We start from the raw sequence: 24005 nt of genomic DNA on the forward strand, positions 1-24005 counted from the left end.
CAACCCTGCTGTTTACACTGGCAGGTAATTGTGAACAGTAAATGCTAATGTGGGGAGCTTTCCTTTGATAGCTCTATGAACAATGTAAGAGTAGTGCATCTGTTAGTCAGTGCCACAAAGTCTGCCATACGAGTGTATATGTTCAGTACACGTCAGTACTCTTACCCTCTTTGGTGAGAAGAGGTTGTCATTCGGTGGGGATTTAGAGAACGATTCGGCACACTCTATGGGCATGCTCAGTCTGTAGAAGGTAATGTCAGTGTAACTGTTCTGGGAGCCAAATGACCTCTGGGTGACCCTTAGGCATGGACACGACTCCACTGTCCCGTCTATTCTTGTCACCTGAAAACAGAGGAAAAATCCATTCGTTTTGTCTGTACTGGACATTTAGCGTGTTACAGCTATCAGCTTGGATTACTTCAGTAGTTTTGTGGCAAAAAAATGATTTAGAAATGTCCTGAAATGTGTTTGAAGGGATTACATCTCATAGCTCAGCCCGATGCCATTGAAGACTCTGTCGATTCTACCAGGTACTAGTTACATGATTACTGCAGGTGTAACACGTCCATACTGAAATGACAGAATAGGTTGTTCTCCAGTGATTCCCAAGATGACCCAAGTGACTCCTCTCACCTCTATGTGTTGGTGGTTGGCGGGGACTGGAACAAACTGGGGCAGCCTCTTGCTGAGCCACATGGTGACGTTGCGGTTCATGTTGACAGCAAACGGTTCGTAGCCTTCCTGTAGGCCGCAGATGGTGAAGTACTTGAGAGTGCTGACATCTTTGCCAAAGTTCATCCTTCCTACCTGACACACACCCAGACTGCACACTGGGATAAAACCTGGATACCAACAGAAGAAATCAAACACTAAAATGAAGCTTTTTTGCATTACTATCTGTAACACTATGTATCGAGGGACCACTTCATGGACCATTTGTGTGACTCAATAATCACATGGTCAACTGAGGATTTAAAGAGAGATTCTGTGTAAATGTTATAAAACACTGACTAAAAATTACATGTTACAGAGCTCACTGCAGCCAGACAAGTCTGCCCATGGGGGCTTCACATTAATGGACCAGACTTCCAGAGACAAGGTTGGGAGCTTTGTCAGCTGCTGTGAAGATAACTACTAATCTTCAACTAAATGATGATGAGCTAGTAGTTACCCCCTTGGTCTATAATTGGTATGATTGTTGAGGATCAAACTGTCCTTTGAATGATTTACTGTGTAGCCTTGTTGCTAATCAAGGCTAAAAGACAGTGGCAGGGTAGAGGGATGTCTCCAGTTACAGACGTGTATATGTGTGTGTGTGTGTGTGTGTGTGTGTGCAGTCACTAACACAGCACTGACCTTCACCAACTTCAAAGTCCTTGAAGGCCAGCTCAGATCCAGAGTCATCAAGCAGCACTTCTCCATTAAGTGTGAACATCATGGTGTGTTCGTTCAGATCCACCATGCAGCCCACCACATCCCCCGTCTGCCAGGCGCGCCCAAAGTGCTCATTACCCTGGTTCCAGCGCTGGACCTGGGAAACAAAAGTTGCTGTTTATGACTCGTTGAAAAAATAATTCTATTTTTTTAAATGAATGGTTCCACCACAGCGTGAAGAAACTGAGCAGAAGGATGTGTAGGACAAAGAACATTTCAGCCACCTTATAGCCATCAAAGACAAAGGCCTGGTCATCAGATCCCAACTCCTGGTCTGGGGGGCATCCTGGCCTGGCCCAGCCCACTCTTATCTGTCCTGCTGTTAATACCTGAAGGTAAAGTAGGAACAGGTTAAGATCCAGTTTAGGAAGTGTAACAGTCACAGTAAAACTGACACCAGGTGACTGGAAACAGAAACACATGTGGATGAATATTCATACACAGACAGCATATAAGAAGTAGACTTAGCCACTGTGACATCACCCATTGGTTTGTGGAATGTTTTCAGAGCCAGAAGTGACACAGAAGAGCTTAGGCTTAAGCTTACCTGCAAGGTAGCCCTACGCTAAAGCATTCCCTGCTTTATCATGTATTTACTGCAGGTGGAACATGTTTACTAAATCAAGTGAGAAGTAGGCTCATTTTCTCACAGACTTCCATACAATTGGGCTTCACTTTTTGAAAGCAGTGGAGTCGCCCCCTGCTGGCCTTTAGAAAGAATGCAGGTTTATGGCACTTCTGCATTGGAATCACTCTTCAGATCTTTATACTACATCCACTTCTTTTATACAGTTTGTGGTTTCAGAGCAATGCTGTCTCTATCTCTAATCATGTCATTTCTTACCTCCAACTCAAAGTACCATTTCCCTGCATGAACACGGTAGGTTTTCTCTGCTCTGAAAATGCGGAATCTCTCAGCGGACATATTGCTGAGGTCAGATTGAGCTGCTGGATGAGAGAGAGAGGGAGGAAGGATGAGGGGGAAGGGGGGGACTAAGCAGTCTAATGTGCATTATCGTGGAGAAAATAAAACAATAACACCTTATATGTTGTCCTTTTGTATAATCAAGGTCAAAGTATACAAAATATAAAAATGCTCCTAAAAATGGGATGCAGTGAAAGGTAGGTGTTTTACCATGGTCCTGGTCAGGAGCCTCAAGGTTGTAGCCGTATCCCAGCAGAGTTCTGACAGCCTCCCTAAGACTGTCTTTATTGGACTTCTTAGTCCTCTCGTCCAGCAGAATGTAGGGGACGAGACGAGGGTTTCTGCGATTCTTCACATCCTAAGAAGACAGAGAGGACAATGGCCAGTTACTCTAAAGTCAGTATTGTACTTCCAGTATTATCCATGAGTCACTCAGAGTAGTGCCAAATGGTGATGTTGCTCCTAAAGCTGTACTCTGGGCTGCCGGTTTAAAGGTGCAGCACCCGGTGTCCTCTTACATTCAGATTTGCTTAATTAAAGTCAGTGCTCCTCAGTTTGAGCAATAGTTTACGACTATTATTGATTGTTAGAGTCACACCTCATACAGGCAACAAAACACACACACACACACACACACACACACACACACACAGTGCCCAGTATAAAACCATATGTGTCACAGCTTCCTACCTGTTGGATACCATAAGTCCAGCCCTGGCGGATGCGGTCTCTTGCCCAGACATTGTGTGCATTTTCAGCCAGTTTGTCCACCATGGCCTCTTGGGTGGAGGTCAGTTTGATGTGACTCAGGTCCAGAGGAGCAGGTTTATAACCACTGGACAACTCATAACTGCATGGATTGGGTTGAATCATCGAATCGTTAGCTAGCCGGCTGCTCAACAAGCCACCGTTTGTCTGGTTATCTAAATACTGTTTTTGTGCTATCAGTCGTTTAATAAAATGCCCCCACGTCCACATGACATCACGCATCATGTATAATCCTGCACCTTAACCTTGGCATTATTTATCTTTAATCACTCTGATGATTTAGGTGACTTACGTTGATGACAGTTTCATGCTCTTGACTTTCTCTACAGCGTGTTCATCTGCTAGGCCAACGTGGCAACCCAAGGCCAGGAGAGTTCTGTAACACACACACACACACACACACACACACAAACAGCACCATCAAACGCATGATTAAGGGTTCAGGTGTTATTAGATATTGATCCAAATATCATACATATTGCATGGAAACTTACTTAGTGAATTAACTGCACTGCAATTAACCACAGAAAGAAACTTTGAGCATGTCGTGTGTCATCACGGCCTAATGGCACCACAGATAAATATTTGATCTAAATGTCATATCTTATGTTGCTCACTGCAATGATGCATTACTTGAGAGTCTCCAGAGACATCTGTAAATTGTAGCTTCGCTCTTGTTCAGGAAGCTTGGAGAACTCCACCAGACAGGGGTGTTGCCGCTTGTTATCATCGCGCACCTGAAACACGCACAAAAGCAAAGGTTAAGACAATAAGGGAGCCTATTGCTTGGTAACCAAAGGGCACCTTGGATCAGAATGTCTGCATGGACAAAAAAAATGTTTTTTAGACTGCACTTTTAACTGTGCAGCTGAAATAGACGGGAACTCGGAAAAGGTTTTAAGTTGGTGCTGGATGCTGCCAGAAGATTCCTGAACGTTGTGGATGTAACTGGAGAAGAGCTGGATGTAACACTGAGGGAAGGATTTGCACAAGCTCAGACAACTGGGTCTGGATTTTAGAATGCAGAATATTCTGAACTAAATCACTTTAAGTGGTCATGGCTAATAGGTTGCACTGTGAAAATATTGCAATCCACTAGGTGGCGGTAAAGCGACATCTCTGGATGCCAAACCGCCTTAAAGAAGAAGAGTTCATTTTCGCAGTGCTCCACTCTCTTGCAGGTTTCAGCAATGACTGTTTGAGGCCCGCCAAATCATCAAGAGGTGGACATGACTGCCTGATTGGATTTGGTCAGGACATGATCACAGAACCTGAAAAACTGGATTTAAATATTTAGGTTAGGTTTTCCAACTCTTCTTAGCACCATTACATGAGCATGGTGTTCAGCTCTGTCTACAGCTCTCTGAAGACTACGAGGAATACGGAACATTTCTGGTGTCATAAAGTTAATAATGTGACAGTTTTGTGTCATTCAGACAGAGAGGTGACTCTTTCCTTCATGTCCCACACTGCTTTAATTATGTATTCAATGTCTCTCTGTGCACATTTCACAGTGTGCTTTACATTAATGTGATGGCATTCGGTACAGACATGTTTCGTATTGAGCTTGACCTACTAAGATGGCTGTCATGACCTTAACATGACCTAAACACATCTCAAAACAAGACACCATCACATTCAATGTATGTACAGAGGAGCACGTCTGAAAGGGGCTTATCATGAGTGTTTCATATACAGTATACAGTATATACAGTCCAGCCAGCTGGTACTCACTGCACCGTAGGTCCAGCCCAGTTCTATCTTGTTCATCACCCACAGTTCATGGATGTTTTCTGCAAGTTTCTCCCTGATCCTCTCCAAGTGAGGTGGCAGCACAATCTGCACACACAGAAAGACTATTTTTAGATCACTTCTGGCTCTGCCCTCTTTGATTGACATGAAAATTGACGTGAAATAAAACATTAATGTGAGTATTAAAACATATATATGATGTCAGTGTTTATTCATATGATTATTTATTTCATTTAATACTGAACACATAGGGTCTTGAAAAATGACCTAAGCTGGAACCCAGACAGTGGTGTGTGTACCTGGCTGGTGTCCACTGGTGTGGGGGTGAAGGCTGCCTGGCTCAAGGTGATGGTGGGTCCCAGCAGGTCTCTAGTTGCAGTCTGGTCCTGACTGGGCTCCAGCTTCAGCTTCTCCCGGGGCAATACCGCCTCATAGCAAGGAGCGTAACCTGGAGGAGGGAGGAACTTAAACTCCCCGTGACGACCCCCGAGGAGGAAACGCACCCTGCAGTGTGACGCATGATGAGAGGAGGAAGGAAGGAAGGAGAAATTGTGGTTTACAGGAATGATTTCGACGTGGAAAAACACCTGGCTGGTGAGATTTCAGCACCATGGACATATAGTATAGTTACACAGTATGGCCAAAAGTTATACAGGTTAATATACAACAAAAATACAGTTATGCAATAAGTGCATTTCTTTTAGTGTCTTGAAGTTTCTTTTACTCTCACTAACTAATATCTGTATCTAATCCACTCTATTATTACTGTTGCCTTCTTATTTGTTTTTTAACCAGTTCTTTAATACACATTGTAAAATATGGTTATCTAATTATGTGACACGGAATTCCAGAAATGATGAACACTACATATTCAAATCAGTATACAATGTAGTGTTATTCTACCGTGGGTAGAGGAAAAACACATCCTGTGTATTTTAGCAACAAGTATACTAATTAGACGTTTGTTAGACAGGGTGTCCGAGGTTGTGGCTGATTTTTATAATGCGGTGTGACTTTACAAAAAATGGTGTTTTAGAAGGTGACTTTTACTCTTCTGAGCCCTGAAAGGGCACGAGTTTGCTATTCAGACAAAATAGACTCAACTTTTGACAGGTGCACAGACAATAACTGAATTTTCATTATGTATGAACTGCTTTCAGTGAAGCACTGACTTGACTCCGGCAGAAAAACTGGCCACAGGGAAGAAGAGGCCATCAGAGTTGAAGTTCTCAAACATGCCCTGAACCGGCTGGCCGTTGATCCTGAATGAGATACTGGGCACGCTGAGGTCCAGGCAGCAGCTCACCACATCCTCCGCTCTCAGGAGATGCTGATTGGGTGAGTTAACGGTCCGCGCAATGCAGCCTGCATGGTGAGGACAGGGTTTTTTTTTATCTGATTGGTTTTAATCTAACTTTTAGTTAGCAAATTGTGCATTTTAAATCTGCCATCTGGAACAATCTGCTTAAAGGCAGTTGATCACATCAAAACAGTCTTATTAGTTGAAAATGTGTGGAGTTTATCCCAACTTATTGCTATTGCTATATAAAGATGTACAAATATTATTTACTTGGTTATTATGCAGGGTTCTATATAAGATTCTCTGACTTTTCTGACACATCCTCTTAATAACTAAAAAATCTAAATTCCATACCAACATGACAATTTTCTTCAGATTTTCCATGACTTACCCCCATAAGTCATTTTGACTTTCCATAAATTCCATGACACATGGGTACCCTGGCTATAGGTGCCAGACATACACACACACACACATATCTCACCTGACCAGAGATGGAGTCCATCAAAACCATAGGAGTAGAGATCATCACCCACCCCGTTGCCTCCCCACCCCTCGCCCCCGCTGGGGTAGGGTGCATAGCCACTGGTGTTGGCCCAGCCCACCCTGAGATGAGTGGCCTCTGCTGTGACGAACGGCAGCGCCTGATCCACGATCAGCTCGTAGTACCACTTCCTGTACTGAGCAGAGCCGTCACTGACTCCCAGGAAGATGTTGGGACGCATGCTGTTGGGGTGATCAAACAGAAGAGACACTGATCCCTCTGAAACGGACCTTCAAATAGGCTAGAGTGACAATGTCCGCGAATAACTGTTTTCTTAAATATTGTTTTTTCAATGCTGTCATCACCACAAGCTACATCAGATTGTGTGCGTGTGCATGCATGTGTATGTGTATGTGTATGTGTATGAGTGTTTGCGTGTGCGTGTGGGTGTGTGTGTGTGTGTGTGTGTGTTTGTGTGTGTGTGTGTGTGTATACCTGCTTACGTGGTTGATCAGGCGGGTCTGCAGTAACAGATCTCTTCCTGGCAGCAGGTTGTCACATATCAGATGCTGGTTGGAACGCACTGCCACACCGTGACACACACACAGCGAGCACAACACATCCAGAACCTAGAAAGTACACACACACCGGACAATATGTCAGTGTTACTGTATGAGCGCATGCAGACAGTACAAACACCTGTCTTTACACACCACACACACACACACCCATGTGGAGAGTTGGCACATTTTAAAAGCTCGTACACACGTGTGTGAAACTTTTGTGATGAAGATATATTGTGCAGATGTCTATTATTCTCACATGGATGAGAATAAAGTGAGTATCTGTACCTTGTGGTTGCGTCCATGCTTGTCTAGCAGAGATATAATGGATTTGATGTGTCCCTCTTTGATTATGTTCAGTGCCTCAGGACTCTCCACCAGCACACAGTGGAGAACCTCAAGTATACCTAGAAACACAACATACATATATTGAGAATGGCAATTCAAAAGCTGGGGTGATTATCCGAAGGCTACAAGTAGATCCCAACTAGTCATTACAATCAGAGATGTGCTAGTCCTACCTTTTAAACTAGGTTTTGGTCTAATACAATCCATAAAGGATTTTAGCACTAAAGTGTCTCAGTGTCTCAGGAGTCCTCTGGACGTCCTCTGACTTCTCTCAGACTGACACCTGCTCACAGTCAGTCAGTTGTGCGCCTTACTGTGTTGTGGTTTGTGATGATGATTATAATGATAATGGATAATGGACTTGCAGGGCTGATGGATTTGGAATATCTCAAACCTCAGAATTAATTAAACAACAAATGTGTTCTTCAGACCCCAGGATTAAGTGATTATATATCAAACTGATTTTATAGCCAATGCTGGATTAGGCTACCCAGTGAAATTGGCACCATATGTAGAATAAGAATATTTGGGAACATAACAACATAAAGATGGTGTTTTGTGCCAAATCCAATCTACTTTATGTGTACATTTTACTTTACACTGTTAAAATCTGGCACAGCTTAAAAATGATTATATACAGTACTGTACAAAAGTTTTAGGCAGGTGTGAAGAAATGCTGTAAAGTAAGAATGCTTCAAAAATGTTTTAATTGTTTAGTTTTATCAATTTACAAAATACAAAGTGAGCAAACAGAAGAAAAATGTAAGTCAAATCAATATTAGCTGTGACCTCCCTTTGCCTTCAAAACAGCATCAGTTCTTCAGGTACACTTGGACACAGTTTGAAGGAACTCAGCAGGCAGGTTGTTCCAAACATGTTGGAGAACTAACCACAGATCTTCTGTGGATGAAGGCTGCCTCAGATCCTTCTGTCTCTTCATGTGATCCCAGACAGACTGGATGATGGTGAGATCAGGGCTCTGTGGGGGACAGCCTCCCTGATGGTGCTGATGATGGATGATTATCTGCCTGTATTTCTCAGCACTGAGGACACCATTGATCCTGAACAAATCCACAACTCCATTTGCAGAAATGCAGCCCCAAACTTACAAGGAACCTCCACCTGCAGACCCTCAGTGTTGTTCTGCTCTCCAGCCCTTCAGAGAACAAACTGCCTTCTGCTACAAATATTTCAGATATTGACTCATCAGTCCAGAGCTCCTGCTGCCATTGTTCTGCACCCTAGTTCTGATGTTTTCATGTATGGTTGAGTCTCTTGGTCATGTTTCCACATCGGAGGCTTTTTGGTCACAATTCTCCCATGAAGACCACTTCTGGCCAGACTTCTCTGGACAGTAGATGGTGGACCAGGGTCCCACTGGTTTCTGCTGGTTCTGAGCTGATGGCACTGATGGACATTCTCTGATTCTGAAGGGAAGGAAACAGAATGGTTCTTTGATCTGCTGCACTAAGTTTCCTCGACCGATCGCTGCGTCTACGCTCCTCAACGTTGTCCGTTTCTTTGTGCTTCTTCAGAAGAGCTTGAACATCTTCTCTGAAATGTTTGCCTGGGGGAGACCTTGCTGATGCAGTAGAACCACCTTGTGTCTTGTTGCTGTGCTCAGTCTGATCATGATGACCTGAGACATCAAACTGTCTTCACAGCTTCACCTTGGTAGCAGAGTTTGGCTGTTCCTCACCTACAGCTGTTTCTGTTTCAGTTCGTGACTGTGTGTAAACCTACATATGAAATTAATGATCATTAGCACCTGTTTGGTATAACTGCTTAATCACACACCATCTATGATCTTACAAAATCCCTGACTTCAAGTGTACCTAGAAGAAGTGATGCTGTTTTGAAGGCAAAGGGTGGTCACAGCTAATAGTGATTTGATTTAGATTTTTTTTCTATTTGCTCACTTTGTATTTAACAAACTTAACATTTTTGAAAGCATTCTTACACCTGTCTAAGGCCTTTGTCTTTCTCTCCTCTGTCTATGAAGAGCTCTTAAAACTCTTAGGAAACTCTTAGCCTGGAACTGTTAGTGCCATTTAGGACTCCTGGTGATAAAATAGGATACATTAAATAGACCCAGATCCTTGTTATTAAAATGTCATATTATTCTTATACATATAATGTGTCCGAATAAATACAGAAAAAAGACATAGAACGCAGTAAAGTTGGTTTTGTGGTGTTGGGTGATTATATTATGTTATATCATTAACAGTTGATGTTTTTTGATGTGAAAAAAAGCTGTCCTACCAGAGGAGGCCTCCAGTCTCTCCAGTCTGCTGATCAGCCAGTCTAAGGAACCGGAAAATTGAGCGCAGTTCTTCCTGTTTCCTCTGATCAGTGCCGCTGGGAGGAGGAAAGGGTTAGACAGGACAGGACAGGAGAGACATGCTGTAAGAGGCACTGCTATTATATGATAATGGTAACAAAATGGTAACAAAACTGTAGCAAGAGCTTTTCGTCTTCACATCTGTGTTGATCTCTGTCCCCTCATTGCAACATGATTATGCTAATCTTTTCACTGACTGAATCTGATTTAATGTAACATCCATCCATCCATTGTCTGTACCGCTTATCCTTAAGGATAGCGGGGAGTCAATCACAGGGCCGACACACAGAGACAGAAAACCACTCACACTCACACCTAGGGGCAAGTTAGAGCCACCAATGAACCTAACCTGCATGCCTTTGGACTGTGGGAGGAAGCTGGATAGAACCCATGCGAGCACAGGGAAAACATGCAAACCCCCGGAGAACCCAGTAATATGACCTATTCAAATCATATCATTTCTGTGTGTGAAGGTGTGTGAGCGTGTGTGCTTTGTGTACCGAGTAGTTGGTAAAGGGAATTGAGGATGGAGCTCCAGGCTTCTCCGGCCTCCCTTCCTACTACCTCAGCAAAATGAGCAGCACTGCTGTAGACGTGAAGACGATCAATACACTCCAATACCAGGCTGATCATTCCCTAAGGACACACAGGTTGTTGTTTTTTTATTGGTTTATTCAGAGAGAGTGCATATCAGAAGGTTTGTGTAACTTGCAGACATTCTCCACATGTGTGCTTTGCACTGAAGCATTGTCACAATACAGTGCTTACAACCCATGGTTGATGCTGAAAATCCACTTTTATACTCATGGGTGTTTGGGTAAAAAAGGGTGAACAAGACCCAAACACACACACACACACACAGGGACAGAAGGGAAGACATTCTCTACCTCCTCCTGAAAGAGGTTCTGTCGGTTCTTCAGAGCTCTCAGGCGGTTCTGCTTGTCTTCATGTTCCAGGTGATCTTCAGGTGGTTGGAAGTAGCCAATCAGATCTTGCAGACTCAGACTGACCGAATCTATTGGCAGATCTAGAGTCGAGCTCTTTCCCTTTTTCCTTAGTGCGTCCAAACCCCTGGAGCAGAAAGAGTTGAGGTCGTCAGTCACTGTCTTTACAATGTATTAAGTCCTCATTGGTAGTCCTCTGGTCACCGCTGCTGAGGTGCTATTGTTTGCTACTTGATACATGCTTCAAGTCCTCACTGTAATGGCCCATGACAAAATGTATACTGCACGCATTAGGACTTGCTCTTTTGTTGCAGCTGATTTGTATGCAAAGGTTTTGTTAGTCAGTCCACGTTATGCGTAGCGGGCTGAACAACATTACCTTATTTCTGCAGTGACTTTTTGTTCGGAGTCATGATGCTTTTTGACTGCTGGCTCTCACTGTGTCTCACTGTGGAAACTCATCTGTCCAGACTACACCCTGGCCCATAAAAGTGCAGCTTTTTGGGATGTGTCCACATGGTTAAATGCACTTATTGTCAGTTGGCTTGGATGAAAGAATCAGCTTGATAAATGTATTGTGATTGTGATGTACTGTACTAAGGGCTGTACTAAAAAAAGTCCTTTATTTGTGGTGAGTTCTGCTGGTTGGATATTTTCTTTTTAAATTGTCTTTTAAGAAGGTAATCTTTTTTGTGATCTATTTGATTTGAGTTTGAGAGAGGAGACAACGGTCTTTCTTTGAAATATGATGTCATATGTAAGGAGGAATATATTGTTTCCTGACTAAGTCCAGTGGTATCTGTGGTGTTATCAGTCCATGGCTGGACACTTGATATGCACATGATACCATTAACAACAACATCGTACCACATGGAGATGCTGAGTAGTATCGATCTGTTGGCTCTTAAAAAACATACAGTATATTGGCAAACGAGATGTGAATGTGATTAGTCTCAGTGGCCTGAGCAGAAGCCAGTGTTTCCCCAAAGCTTCATTTTTGCTACCGTTCAAGGGAAACTGCAAAAAGCTTGTTCCTTCACATCGACATTATTTTGCCACGTGACCCCTGAGTGATTTTTCTAGCATATGAGTGACATTGAACCACACTAAATGGTTTCTGTACAAACAGGACAGCGGCATAGTTGGACAGTTTTGTTCTGGTGGGTCTCTATATATTTCCTGCTAACTTCAAGAATCATCTTGTTCCTGTTGAACTTCAAACAGGTGATTTGACTAATTGCGGAGAACCCTCATGAGAAATTGTTTGTCTAAATACTACACCCTTCTCTGGTATTCTGGTAGTATTCTGTGTTGTGTGTGTCATATATCTACCTGATGAACAGGTTGAACAGAAAGACGGTACTGCGGATGACTCTGGCAGTGCGACTCTCCTCGTGTTGTGACCGAGACAGAGTCAGCCCGTCATCCATGTGACCTTCGTGGTGCATGATGGCCTGGAATAAAAAAAATATTGCCTCTACTGTTAGTATCACAATGAATCAACCCAGTTATAGCATTTTCAAAAGATCCCAGGACCCCTGAGCTTCTTATGAAATAGGGAGAACCAATTTGTCAATGTGTCAATTTACAAAAACATCAAAACTAATATACAGTCACATAGGCAGTAACGGAACAAATGAGATCATTAAAGCAGGTTTTCATGCCTTAATTCACCCTCGGCATGAATAACACACGACGTTCACTAGGTATGACACGATTCCCTTCTGCCTTCTGCTCTGTTGCCAGTGTCTTTTCTTTAACATACAACAGATAGTTTATAAAATACTGTAAAGCATTCAATATAATATTCAAAGGTGTAGCCACAACCCATAAAGCTGCAGTGGGGTACCTTTCTCTGTACTCCACCCATGCGTGCACACTTGGCATCGACAGTCTGGTAAGTGAGCCACAGGCAGGTGTCGACATGTTGGATGTAACACACAGAGTCACCATACTTAATGTCAGGAACACCCATCCCATCGACCTCCTTCTTCACACCAGGGTCCAGCTTTTCCTGAAGAGAGAGGGAAAGATGAGGAGGGAAAACTGTACTGTATGTGTTACTGTGTGTATGCTTATGTCGCCTATAGTAGCCACCTATGTCTCCTATAGGACCTGTGGTGAACAGTTAGACTGACATCACCATATTTCTGTGAGCAGACATTCCTGTAGTTTTTTTTCTCTTTTTCTTATAATATTGTTGGGCTCCACCAAATTGGTGAAGACGACATTTTCTCTGTCTTTTGAACAAAGGGAGTTTTTCCAGAGTCCTTTACTTTCACACATATGTGCTAAACGCACCCCTGGACCCAGCTTTACAACCGCCAGTGGTCAATGTGTGACACAGGACCCCACAACCTCAGGTCAATAAAAACCAGAGCTATTAATTATCTTAGATAATTATTTCTGATTGCTGCACAAACTGCTGCTCCTAAAAATCCTCCTTATAAGCGTACAATCCTTTTCCAATGAGATGAACAAGCCAAGACCGAGGGCTACACCGAGGGCACAAAGAACTGTTGCACGTGTAAAATAAAAATATTACTGTATGCATAGGCTTGGTGGCTGGCACGAGCCACTTGTCATAGTAGCACTACACAGAAAGCTAAATCGATATTGAACTATCATGTGTTGCAAAATGGCTCCAGTGAATGAAAAAAATATTCTGTGTGTCAGAAAAAAAATGGTGCATGAATGTATATTTTTGTCACTTTTTCTCACTCTGACGTATCGTCTAGTATTTCACCAGAAGTTAACTAAACTGACTTAAAAAACATTTCTCTGGTTATGAACGTTGTTGGAGACATATGAGATAATGTGAATACAAAACTCAAACTACAAAATATATAATATAACATAAGTCTAGCTATATTCAGACATTTTTTGTGCATAACGGTTACGTATTTTACCTTTAATACTGTAACATCCTTTTCTGCAAAATGAGAATTGGTTGTACCTGACCTTGTAAAGTAGTGTACCAGGAAAACACATTTGGAGATGTGAGCCTATCACAGCATATCATAAAATACAGAAATCATCCCTCCATCATGACGCTCTGATGCATCACGGCCTTCACAGACACTGTTGAGAATGAGTCTGTAAGTACCTTTGAGGACCTGAAGCAGAAGGCTGTAGACTTAACATCAGCTTTCTCTTTGTCCATCAGCAGCAGAGTTTTGTCTTCTATCAAACTCAGATACTTCCCTGTGGTCACATGTCTCAGTCTGAATGGCTGACCCCAGCGGATATGACTCCCACTCCACCTGGACGCAAACACAGAGACATGAAGTCAAGTCCGAAATAACAACATGATTGCAAAAAAACAAACAAAAAAGGCCTAAAAGTGGACAATAACAACATTTATATGTATACCATATGCACTGCTCCAATCATGTTTTTATACAAATAATGAATCAAATGACTGTGTGATATGAAAGTTGTTGAAAGAAACCCATCAACTCTGCAGTCCCTCTCAGCTCCACACACAGCTGAATTATCAACTGGGCAAACCAGGAAGCTTCCCCAAAGCCCTAGACCTTCAAAACTCCATAAAGCGCCCTAGTTTACTGGGTGTCAGTTGTAGTAATTTGATCAACTGCAAATTTGTACCCACCAATCAAAGCACTAAACTGAACTCTTCAAGCGACTCCTGCAATTTCACCTAACCTTTTGGAGGGGCTCAGTGTAGTGTTAACACCTTCATCATTTCAGTTTCTTATGTTACTAAATACATTTGTGTTGTCAAATTTGTCAAATTGCCACAAACCTGGGGTAGGGTAGTATTACAGAATTGGAATGCTGGCTGGTAAATGACTAGAATGTATCCACAGTACACAGCTCAACGTGACCCAGAAGGCCTGGGATCTGCAATGGATCTACAGTAAACCCCAAACACATAAATTCTTCCCTCATCCACCCTGGTTCCTGTTATCAGGTGACAGACTAAGAAAGTACATACATACATACATAAAGCTAGCTGGTAAACAGCTAGAGCGTTTAGCAGCTAAAAAGCCAGATATTTCCCTCAGGAGTTGATGGAGATCAAACCAGAAAACAGAATTTATATTGGATCCATCAGGTGGACACAAATGGTGCTTTTCCACTAGTACCTACTCGGCTCGGCTCGACTCGACTCGACCTTTTTGGTTTTCCACCAGCGATAGTACCTGGCTGGTACCAGGTACTATTTTAGTACCTTCTCGGCTGGGGTTCCAAGCGAGCTGAGTCGAGCTGAAAATGTGACGTCAACACACTGCAGGCCACTGATTGGCCAGGGAGTGATGTCACTGTATGAGTCATGTGAGCGACTCGTTCACAAAAAACAAGCCCGCCATTTTTAAAACCCTGGCAACAGCGACCGGGCGTTTTTTATCATTTATCGAAAAGTGAAACGTGGAAAAGGGCTGCACGTAAACCAACACCGTGGTCCAACGAGTTCTTAGTTGTGTTGTGTCGCATACAAATGACGTCAGAGGAGTTTCAGCCCGCCTTGCTATGACGACCCCACCCGCGTTGAGGTGGTACTCAATTGTAATGGAAAACCAACCAAACCGTGTCGAGTCGAGTCGAGTTGAGCCGAGTAGGTACTAGTGGAAAAGCACCAAAATACCACTTCAAAGCAATGACAATGCTGCCCTGTGCTGAATTCTAAACTAACAACTACAGCACGTGGCTTTCCTTTGTCTTTAATTATCTTTGATAGTTATTAATAATTACTGATAGCCAAACTGCCCCAGAAACAATCTCCAACATTTATCTGGTGCCACTGAGTAACGCAGAGTACTGAGCACAACATCTGTGAGTTTCTTCTTGTTGTTGTTGTGGTGTGTGTGTCTGTGTATGTGTGTGTGTGTGTATACAGTATATATATGATGTACTTACATGACCCGCAGTGTCTCCAGCCTCCACAGGGACCTGGCGTGACTGGACACTGCTCCCCCCTCATAGTGCACTGTCCTGGGGGTAGAAACGAATCAAACAAATGATATATATATACATATATATATATACCTTTTCCATCCATTGTGCTTTTTAGAGATCACTTTCGACAGCAGCTCCAGTCGCCTTGGATGTACATCTAGATATGGTACTACCTGGATGACTCAGTCAGAAATCCCAGCAGACAGTCAGTCTGCTTGAGTCTCTCTCATTGGCATTGTTACACAACATGGCTGTCCCCTTTGGGAACATCTTAAAACTATAATTATTAATAATCCCTGTCTCAGTCACAGCAGAGAGCTCAGCTTGCAGTGGGAGTTGCTACTTTCTCCTCCTTCAGGCCATGGTAACTCCCAGAGAAAAGAAGCTAACTAATGGACGTCTAATGGTCCGCACTAGTGTGTGACGGAGAGACAAGTTTAAGAAAAGGAACACAGAAGGCAAATCTTTGAGAGCAAGGGTGGCTTTGGCAATGATTTAGAACTGTGAAAAAAGAAACATCGATTTGGATAATGAAGCTGAATTACTTGTAACTGTATTAACTGTATTTTTGCTAAGTAATGTTCATGTCTTAGAGACGCCACTGAAGAGACTGTCCCATCCTGTCAATAACCTGCTGTTACTTAACACGACTGACAAATAAGACCTACAGACACCGTATGACCAGCTGGTCTGTAAAGTTAGAAAGGTCTAATTTATGCTTTTAGACCAGTCTAATGGAGCATAGCTCTAGCTCTGGCTGATCTGCTTAACTCATATTCGTGCTGCATTCATGTCATGTGGGAATTAGAGTTACTACCAGTTTCTGACTTCTAAATAGCATTCACATCAACACCCAAGTTGTAATTACACATGCAAAACTTTATATATGGAATGATATATGGAACACGGTGTCTCATAATGCAGAAGTGCATGTTTCAAACAAACATGGACACCTCGTGCCATCAGAAGACTGCTGGGGAGGGATCTTTTGACAGCCAGTACGGACACGAGAACCTATTATAACGACCAGTTACCCAGGATCACAGTTGTTAGGCTGTGTGATAGTCCAAATACAGCCGAACCAACTTGCCTAGTGACTCCTGGACTACCTGGGTGTTCAGTTCATGTCTCCAACACATCGCAGCCTCATGGAGCAAGTCTCTTTATGAATGTGTGTAACTGAATGACAGCAATTACATCTACTGACTGAATAAGCTATGTTTCCCCTGGTTATTCTGTTGTCTAATTTCATTATTAAGCAAATACTTCACAGATGTTCAGAAACACAGAATCAGAGCTGGCAACTACTTCATATATAACTCGAGATGATGACATTTGCACTAAAGTTATCTTTGAGTTTATCTTGAGCCTATAAATGAGAGCAGTTGTTATCACCTCCTCTGCTCGTCCCCATGCTCCCCAGATGGAACAGTTAGACACTCGTCCATGTGACCATGAAGGAGACGCAGGACGTCCCCTCCTATCAGGAAACCTGCAGACAAGAGAGCATGAAGTGAATGACATAAGCGAAAAAGCAAAAAGGAGGATGGAGCAGTAAAATGAGGAGAGATAGAGATAGAGAGATAGAGAGATAGAGAGAGATATCCGACAAATCATGCTACAGAGAAACAGATAGTCAGTTTACTTTGCTGCATTTGAGTATCCTGATGAACCCGACGGTGTTGACGTGGGTGGAGGTTCACAGGAATCAAGTGCAGCAGTGCAATTATGGTGTAATCATGACGTGGATTAGCACTTAAACACTAAAACACACCTGTATAAAGACCAGCAGAGCTGACGGCACAAATTAATTTAATCATGTAAGTCAAATTGGAATTGTCCTAATTCCATCCTACACATAGATGCTAGCCGTGGTGATGTGGTGTTTAGCATTTTTGCCTTTCAGGTTCGAAACCTAGCTCACATGCAGGTTAGGTTAATTGTTGATTCTAAACTGGCGACCAGTCCAGGGAATACGCCCCCCCTCTCGCCCAATGTCAACTGGGATTGGCTCCAACATCCCTTGAGGATAAGCAGTATAGACAATGAATGAATGAATGAATGAATACTGATGTTAAGCAGGTTTTGAACCTGTAGTTGTGCTCAAATTGAAAAAGTGACTAAATGAAGTATTGGTAACAAGTAAATAGTAAAGAAAACAAAAAAAAAAGCTCCATGTAGGTTATTTAGTGACCTACAAAGTTAAAAACAGTCCTGGACCAAATGTTGTCTTCCAAAGATCATTACACGTGTTAAATCTCAGGAATTTCACAATTTCACAAGAAGCGACAATAAAAGAATGTAGAAAAGCAGGAAGGTAAAATAGAAAAAGCACACTAGAGGCAGTAGGCAAGAAAGTGAGAAAGATGAAAAAAAGAAAGAGAGAGAAACACGAAAACATGGACAGGAGTACCTTGTGCTACTTCACTGCCAGAGCAGATGGGAGCCACACTCCACAGAGTCTGCTGGAAGGCTGCATCTACATGGAGACTGCCGTTACCATAGGACAGATGCTGCCGGAAGAGAGCCAGATAAAAAAACAGTTACTGACACAACAGACTCAAATACACACAAACATGGAGGATATTACTGAATCTGAGTGCCGTATTTAACAAGTCAGAGGGGCAGGTCTGGTCAGAGCACACTGGGCTCCCAGTGCATCAGACAATGCAGTTATTAGTACGGGGTCAGCAGTGCTTATGGTCATCTGTGATTTTGCTCTATACAGTGAGTGATCAAGAAAAGTCAGGAGAAAGAAAGCAGGGAACAGAGCCAGGAAGACAAGAGAGTTAAACAGAGTACAGCATATGCAAATAGGCACAGATTTGTAGCTGCTCAAGGTGTTTCCAGGTTTTAGATGGCTCTGGGGGCAAAGGATCCTCTGTACCGCTCAGGCCGCCTGGCTGCTCCTCTGCCCCCCCCCCCCAGGGTGTGGTGAAGAGGTTGGCTGACATTGTCCGTGATGGCCTCTGCAGTTTGCTCCTTGTGTGTCTCTCCACCACCATCCCCAGTGAATCCAGGCTCCTACCCAGCACTGAAACAGCCTTATCAACCAGCTTGTCCTGCCGCCTGGTGTTCTCAGCTGTCACGTTACCTCCCCAGCAGACTGCAGCAGAAAACACTAGGCACCACTGACTGGTTTAGAACTCAGGAGAACTGTCCCCATATTGAAGTACATATTGTCTCTGTCAAAACTACACTTGCAGTGTTAAGAACAACTTTATTGTGAGACCGACACTTCATCAAGGTCACCACACGTCACTTCAAAAAAACACTGTAAGATAAGTATGGTAGAAATGCTGATAGCAGCTGCTGCTATATTTACTGATAGAGTCCATTTACATACAAGAAAGAAGTGGGGAAGGAAGCAAAACAAGAGAGGAAAAAGAGAAAGAAAGAGGAAGTGATAGTAGGAGTCAAGCCCCCCCCTCCTCTCTCCTCACACATGTTCCCACACACAGCTGCTACTGACCAAATATCTCTCAGAGGAGACGCTGACCAGGATGAGATCATCTCCCACTCTGACCTTCTCTCCTTCTGAACGCTGCTTTGATGCTGGATGGATAGTCCACCAGCATGCCTCGCCTACACACACACACACACACACACGCACACACACGCACACACACACACACACACACACACACACACACACACAGACAAACACACAAAGTAGGAAAACACACAGAAAAGCAAACAATAGCTCAGAAAACATTCTATACTGTGTACCTGTATACGTTGTGTATCACCTAGGCTTGTGTACCACTTTGGTAGCCTAGATTTGTCCTGCAGCTGCTCTGCTTGTACTGTAATTTGCATCATTTTTACAGAAGCAGGTCAAGAACAAGAACAGGACAGACAGCGTACTTTGCAGTGGCTTATTGTTCTGACTTTGTTCTTAAGTGAAAAGTACTGAGGAGAGGCCGCAGGTCAGGAGTCAGACATTACTTTTTATCCGTTAGACACAGAAACAACCGGACACACACCACGACACTAACACCAGCAGGCCAGAGTTTTACTGAGATATCAAACTAAACCAGGATGGAGCCAAGTCAAAGTGGGATTGTGATGCTACTAGCAAGATAAGACTGATGGAAAACGCAAAATTTGAAGCAACGTTTTTGCACTCACTTGAGGTTTTTTTTCCTTTTTAAAAAATATTAATGCACAAAAAAATATTCCTCCATCTCATGTATGAAAAAAACATTACAGCCACTTTAGACAGAGAACAACAACAAAATGCCACAATCTCTGCATAGCCTCGTTAACTCACCCTACACCAGTTGACAACCAGGCTTCAATCACTTTTTCTTTTACTTTCACTTCAAATTCGCTTCTTTTGATGGAAACCCGACTACTGAGATACATTTTTTTTATAAAATAAGATAAATTTATCTTTTAGATCTCTGCAACAATTTAAAGCTGCAGTTGGCCAATTTTCACACTATTCAACATTGGCATTCATTCACACAGCAGAAGTTTATGACAGTTAGTGATGCTTCATATCAACATAATTCAGACTTTGTGATAACAACATGTGTTTTACTACCTGTTGTATCTCCTTGTAGTCCAACGTCAAAAGCCAGTTTGTCTGTGGATGAGCGGGAGGTGGACAGACAGCACAGGTACTAAAGAGAAGAACACAATTCATTCATTCAATCTAGCTGATCAACTAGATCATTTGTTTTGCCATAATCTAAGTCGAGCTCAGAGAGAAGCTTTAAAAAAACAGTCTCTCTTTTCAGACTCTTGCACAGAAACAGCAGTGTGTAGTTTGATGCCAAAATAAGACCTACATATAAATTAAAATAAACTGAAAATATAATCTAATATTGTGTGTGTGTGTGTGTGTGTGCGTGTGTGTTCACTGACCATTCCGCTGTAGGAATGTCGCAGCAGGACGGCGTGTCCGTACAGTAAGGTGCGATGACCACCACCCTGGGCCGTCTGAGAGAGAGAAGGGGGGAGGCAGAGTTATAAAAACAATAACTAAATAAAAATTCACTGTCGCTAACAGACAACAACGGTGAGAAACAGCAAAACAGAGATATCAATAAACAGTAAAGACAGAGAGATCAACAAAACAGATGCAGGCAGGAAGAGAGAGGGAGAGGCCATCTTTATCAATTCATTCTATAAGAAAGCTTATAGAATGCTTATGTTACCTGAGACTCTACAAAGAACAATTTAGAAAATGTTTAGTAAGCAGAACTGCAGTATCATCCGTCCATCACTTCGTCATAGTAGTTTTTGAAGGTAAGAAAAAATTGGGCTGTCTGATGAAATAATAATCGATTATGATTGGGGCTTCCACTATTAAACCCCATCGGGTGCCCTGCTGACGCTTTGTGTTCAGAGTGGCTGCTCTGGTGCATCAAACCAAACGCTTCCCACTTGCAGGTTAACAGCTGGACCAATCACAGGTCTCTGCTGTGAGCTGAATTTTACTACATCTTCTTGGATTAACCTGCAAAACTCACGACAAAACGTGTACATCCATTCAGACGCATGCTTGGTTGTATGAATTGTGTGTAGTGGTGTGAATGCTGTGCAACGGCTGCAAGTTTGGTTTACGGGTTTAGTAGGTTTGGTGCAAAGTTGAAGGTGGTTTAGTGGCAATTGAGTAAATGGAATAAAACTATTTTATATCAATGGCAAACAATAATAGATAATATTGATCTCAATAAAACGCACCACATGTTTGGCTCTTTCAGTGATTGAGCCACTAAAATAAAGGCTTTTCATTATTTCCTTCCTCAGCACTCTGTTTTTTTCCCCGTTTTCCATGAGCACCAGACACATTTTTTTTTAAATTCATGTCTGATAATATATAGCAACCAGCCTTCTCTTTTCCTGATACTAATTTCTATGTTAAGCACAATAACTGTGGGTGCTGTTTTTGTCACTACCATGCTGCCCTGTTCAATCTACCCCCTTCCTAAGTATTTCTCATGCCATTATACTGTATATCTAAGTGTAAAACTACAAAGTGACACAAAAATCTTTGACTGCAGTAGGAGTCTACACCCCCCCGCAGACTGTAGCATGTAAGCAGAGTCTGGCTTTCTGACTGACATTTGTCTTCTTAGCAAAAAAGTGCTCCTGTGTCTCTTGGTCTTGTAGTTCCTCCTGCTGCATTGCAGTCATTCTGCTTCCTGCTAGTGAACATGCAGAGCTGTAAAGGCCCCACTGAGGCACATATATTAATGAATGTGTGTAAACAGCACTTATGGGCTGCATATTGGCTTACAGAGTTGAAGCTTGGTTTCCCTCCCTTTATCTATTTATTTTTGTACGTAACTGATGTTATAATTAATACGTTAGCAATGCAGGCGTTGTATTTTATCATGTCAGCCGGCAATGCAGCCTTGAAGCTTGTGACCATTAAACATTAAACTAAGAAATGTAAATCTCAGTATTTATGATACAGTTAATACAAAATGTCTACCTGTGGTCCTGAATGTCCTCATTTAGTCCTCAAAAATGTCTCCTAGGAACTGCATTCATTCTCCTGTGCCAACAAGATCTACTAACATCCATGGTAAGGGTGAGGCAAACTGAACGCCATCATCAAATTATTCCTTCATATAGAGTAGGTCATGTCATACAAGACTTTATAGAGACAGAAAAAACAGAACAAAGTATATGTGGTGTAATTAGTCACTTGTCTTATGGCTAATGATTCCAACAGAAGAAAACATAGTTACAACAGATAAACTAACAAAATAGCATTACTCCAAAAGTAACTGCATCACAATTGTATCAATGTGTGCCAGTAAAGCATCGCATATTTCCTCCTGCTCATGAAACAAGATGTTTCTATAGTTTCCCCCACAGAGCAAGAACAAAGGTCTTTAACTTCTGTCACATACTTAGTGTAAATTCATGTCAGGAAGAACTAACGTGCTTATTTTTACCCTAGACATGATCTTTTCCTAAACCTAAACAAGTCCTTTAGGTGCCTAGCCCTCACCAAACTGCAACATTTTCACAATGATAACTTATGTCACATACGGAACTTTACTGGCTTGTTGCTGGTCCCCATTTGTTCACTGAAAATGCTCATACATGTCATACTGGGAGCCACACGAAATCTACCTATTCTGCCATTTTGGTTTGAAGACATGTTGCATTTTCCCCAGAGTTGATTTGTGACATTTTTACATGTGTTCAAATTGATTTCTATTGGTATTATGAACAACATAAATGAATTACTATCCAATCATCATACGGAATTCTTATTGAAATGGGGTCAAGTTTTGATTGAACTCCAAGAGGTTTCGTCAGTTCTATTCTAACATTCTTGTGGGTAATAGTTCTGCATCATGACTACACCCATCAGTAGGGCAGGTTCAGACACTGTTAAATGCGCGCAGACGTTCTCTATGTACTCATTTGAACATGTTACACTGATGGTGGTGGGGATTTGGGGGAAAAGCCACGGTACTGATGTTTCATACAGCAGGGTGGTCTGTCCAGTTTCTTGTGTTTTTATGTTCCTGAACTGTTTACTTTCTTATGCTGGGTCATGGAAGGGATGGATTTGTTTGCCTCATGGCAGAATTATGTACTGGCTGCTATATATCTGCCTGCCAATCAAAAACACAACCTTGTTTAGAGAACGGCTCAGTTTGCCCCTGCCCCATGTCCCTTTTTGGAGCCTTTCATTCAGATGAATCATCTGTTGATATAATCAGCTGACTCTCTAATGGGGACTGTCTTTGGTCCTGGCCTCGTAGCAGAACCACGATGCTACGGATGATTTTAAAAGAATACATCAAGATTTTGGGAAATATGCTTATTTCACTCTTATCCAGTGTTACATGAGAAGGCCGATAACACTTTCATGTCTGAATATACTAAATACTAAATATACACAAGCAAATTAGCTCATCATAAAGATTAGAAGCAGAGGGCTGGGTGCAGTGACTTTCTGGGGCCAGATGCATAAAAGTGTCTAGATTCACGACTGAAACTGTGTTCTATGCAAAAACAGAAATGTGCATACACATTCTTTTCATCAGATTTATATGCCTGTTTTGGTTTCTCGGTCCCATGATATAATCATCATTGTTAAACATCAGAGGAAACGTCATTTACATAATATTGAAACAGACTTAACAAACAGCTTCACAATTCATAAAATGAAATCATCATTAATGATGGCTCATCTGTGAAATCCATCACTCATACATAATTTAAATCAAGTTCATAAATATTACACAT

The 24005-nt window shown here is 42.3% G+C and overlaps 1 protein-coding gene across 1 annotated transcript in view; it reads right to left on the reverse strand.

Moving 5' to 3' along the window:
* ryr2a (ryanodine receptor 2a (cardiac)) overlaps positions 1 to 24005 on the reverse strand; it is a 154758-nt gene that overhangs the window by 73507 nt on the left and 57246 nt on the right. Inside the window, exons 5-31 of the mRNA XM_070852298.1 lie at positions 20652 to 20726; positions 20329 to 20407; positions 19252 to 19364; positions 18193 to 18292; positions 17175 to 17271; positions 15741 to 15815; positions 13966 to 14122; positions 12709 to 12873; positions 12192 to 12313; positions 10803 to 10986; positions 10416 to 10551; positions 9837 to 9932; positions 7515 to 7633; positions 7159 to 7292; positions 6664 to 6905; positions 6052 to 6244; positions 5179 to 5383; positions 4862 to 4966; positions 3761 to 3864; positions 3420 to 3503; positions 3050 to 3209; positions 2570 to 2717; positions 2279 to 2382; positions 1659 to 1763; positions 1357 to 1531; positions 634 to 842; positions 166 to 342 (exon numbers count right to left, since the gene is read on the reverse strand). Of these exons, the coding sequence (XP_070708399.1) occupies positions 166 to 342; positions 634 to 842; positions 1357 to 1531; positions 1659 to 1763; positions 2279 to 2382; positions 2570 to 2717; positions 3050 to 3209; positions 3420 to 3503; positions 3761 to 3864; positions 4862 to 4966; positions 5179 to 5383; positions 6052 to 6244; positions 6664 to 6905; positions 7159 to 7292; positions 7515 to 7633; positions 9837 to 9932; positions 10416 to 10551; positions 10803 to 10986; positions 12192 to 12313; positions 12709 to 12873; positions 13966 to 14122; positions 15741 to 15815; positions 17175 to 17271; positions 18193 to 18292; positions 19252 to 19364; positions 20329 to 20407; positions 20652 to 20726 (3663 nt within the window). The remainder of the gene's footprint in view (positions 1 to 165; positions 343 to 633; positions 843 to 1356; positions 1532 to 1658; positions 1764 to 2278; positions 2383 to 2569; positions 2718 to 3049; positions 3210 to 3419; positions 3504 to 3760; positions 3865 to 4861; positions 4967 to 5178; positions 5384 to 6051; positions 6245 to 6663; positions 6906 to 7158; positions 7293 to 7514; positions 7634 to 9836; positions 9933 to 10415; positions 10552 to 10802; positions 10987 to 12191; positions 12314 to 12708; positions 12874 to 13965; positions 14123 to 15740; positions 15816 to 17174; positions 17272 to 18192; positions 18293 to 19251; positions 19365 to 20328; positions 20408 to 20651; positions 20727 to 24005) is intronic.

This window comes from Pempheris klunzingeri, chromosome 20 (genome assembly GCF_042242105.1).
Source record: "Pempheris klunzingeri isolate RE-2024b chromosome 20, fPemKlu1.hap1, whole genome shotgun sequence".
Lineage (NCBI taxonomy): Eukaryota > Metazoa > Chordata > Actinopteri > Acropomatiformes > Pempheridae > Pempheris > Pempheris klunzingeri.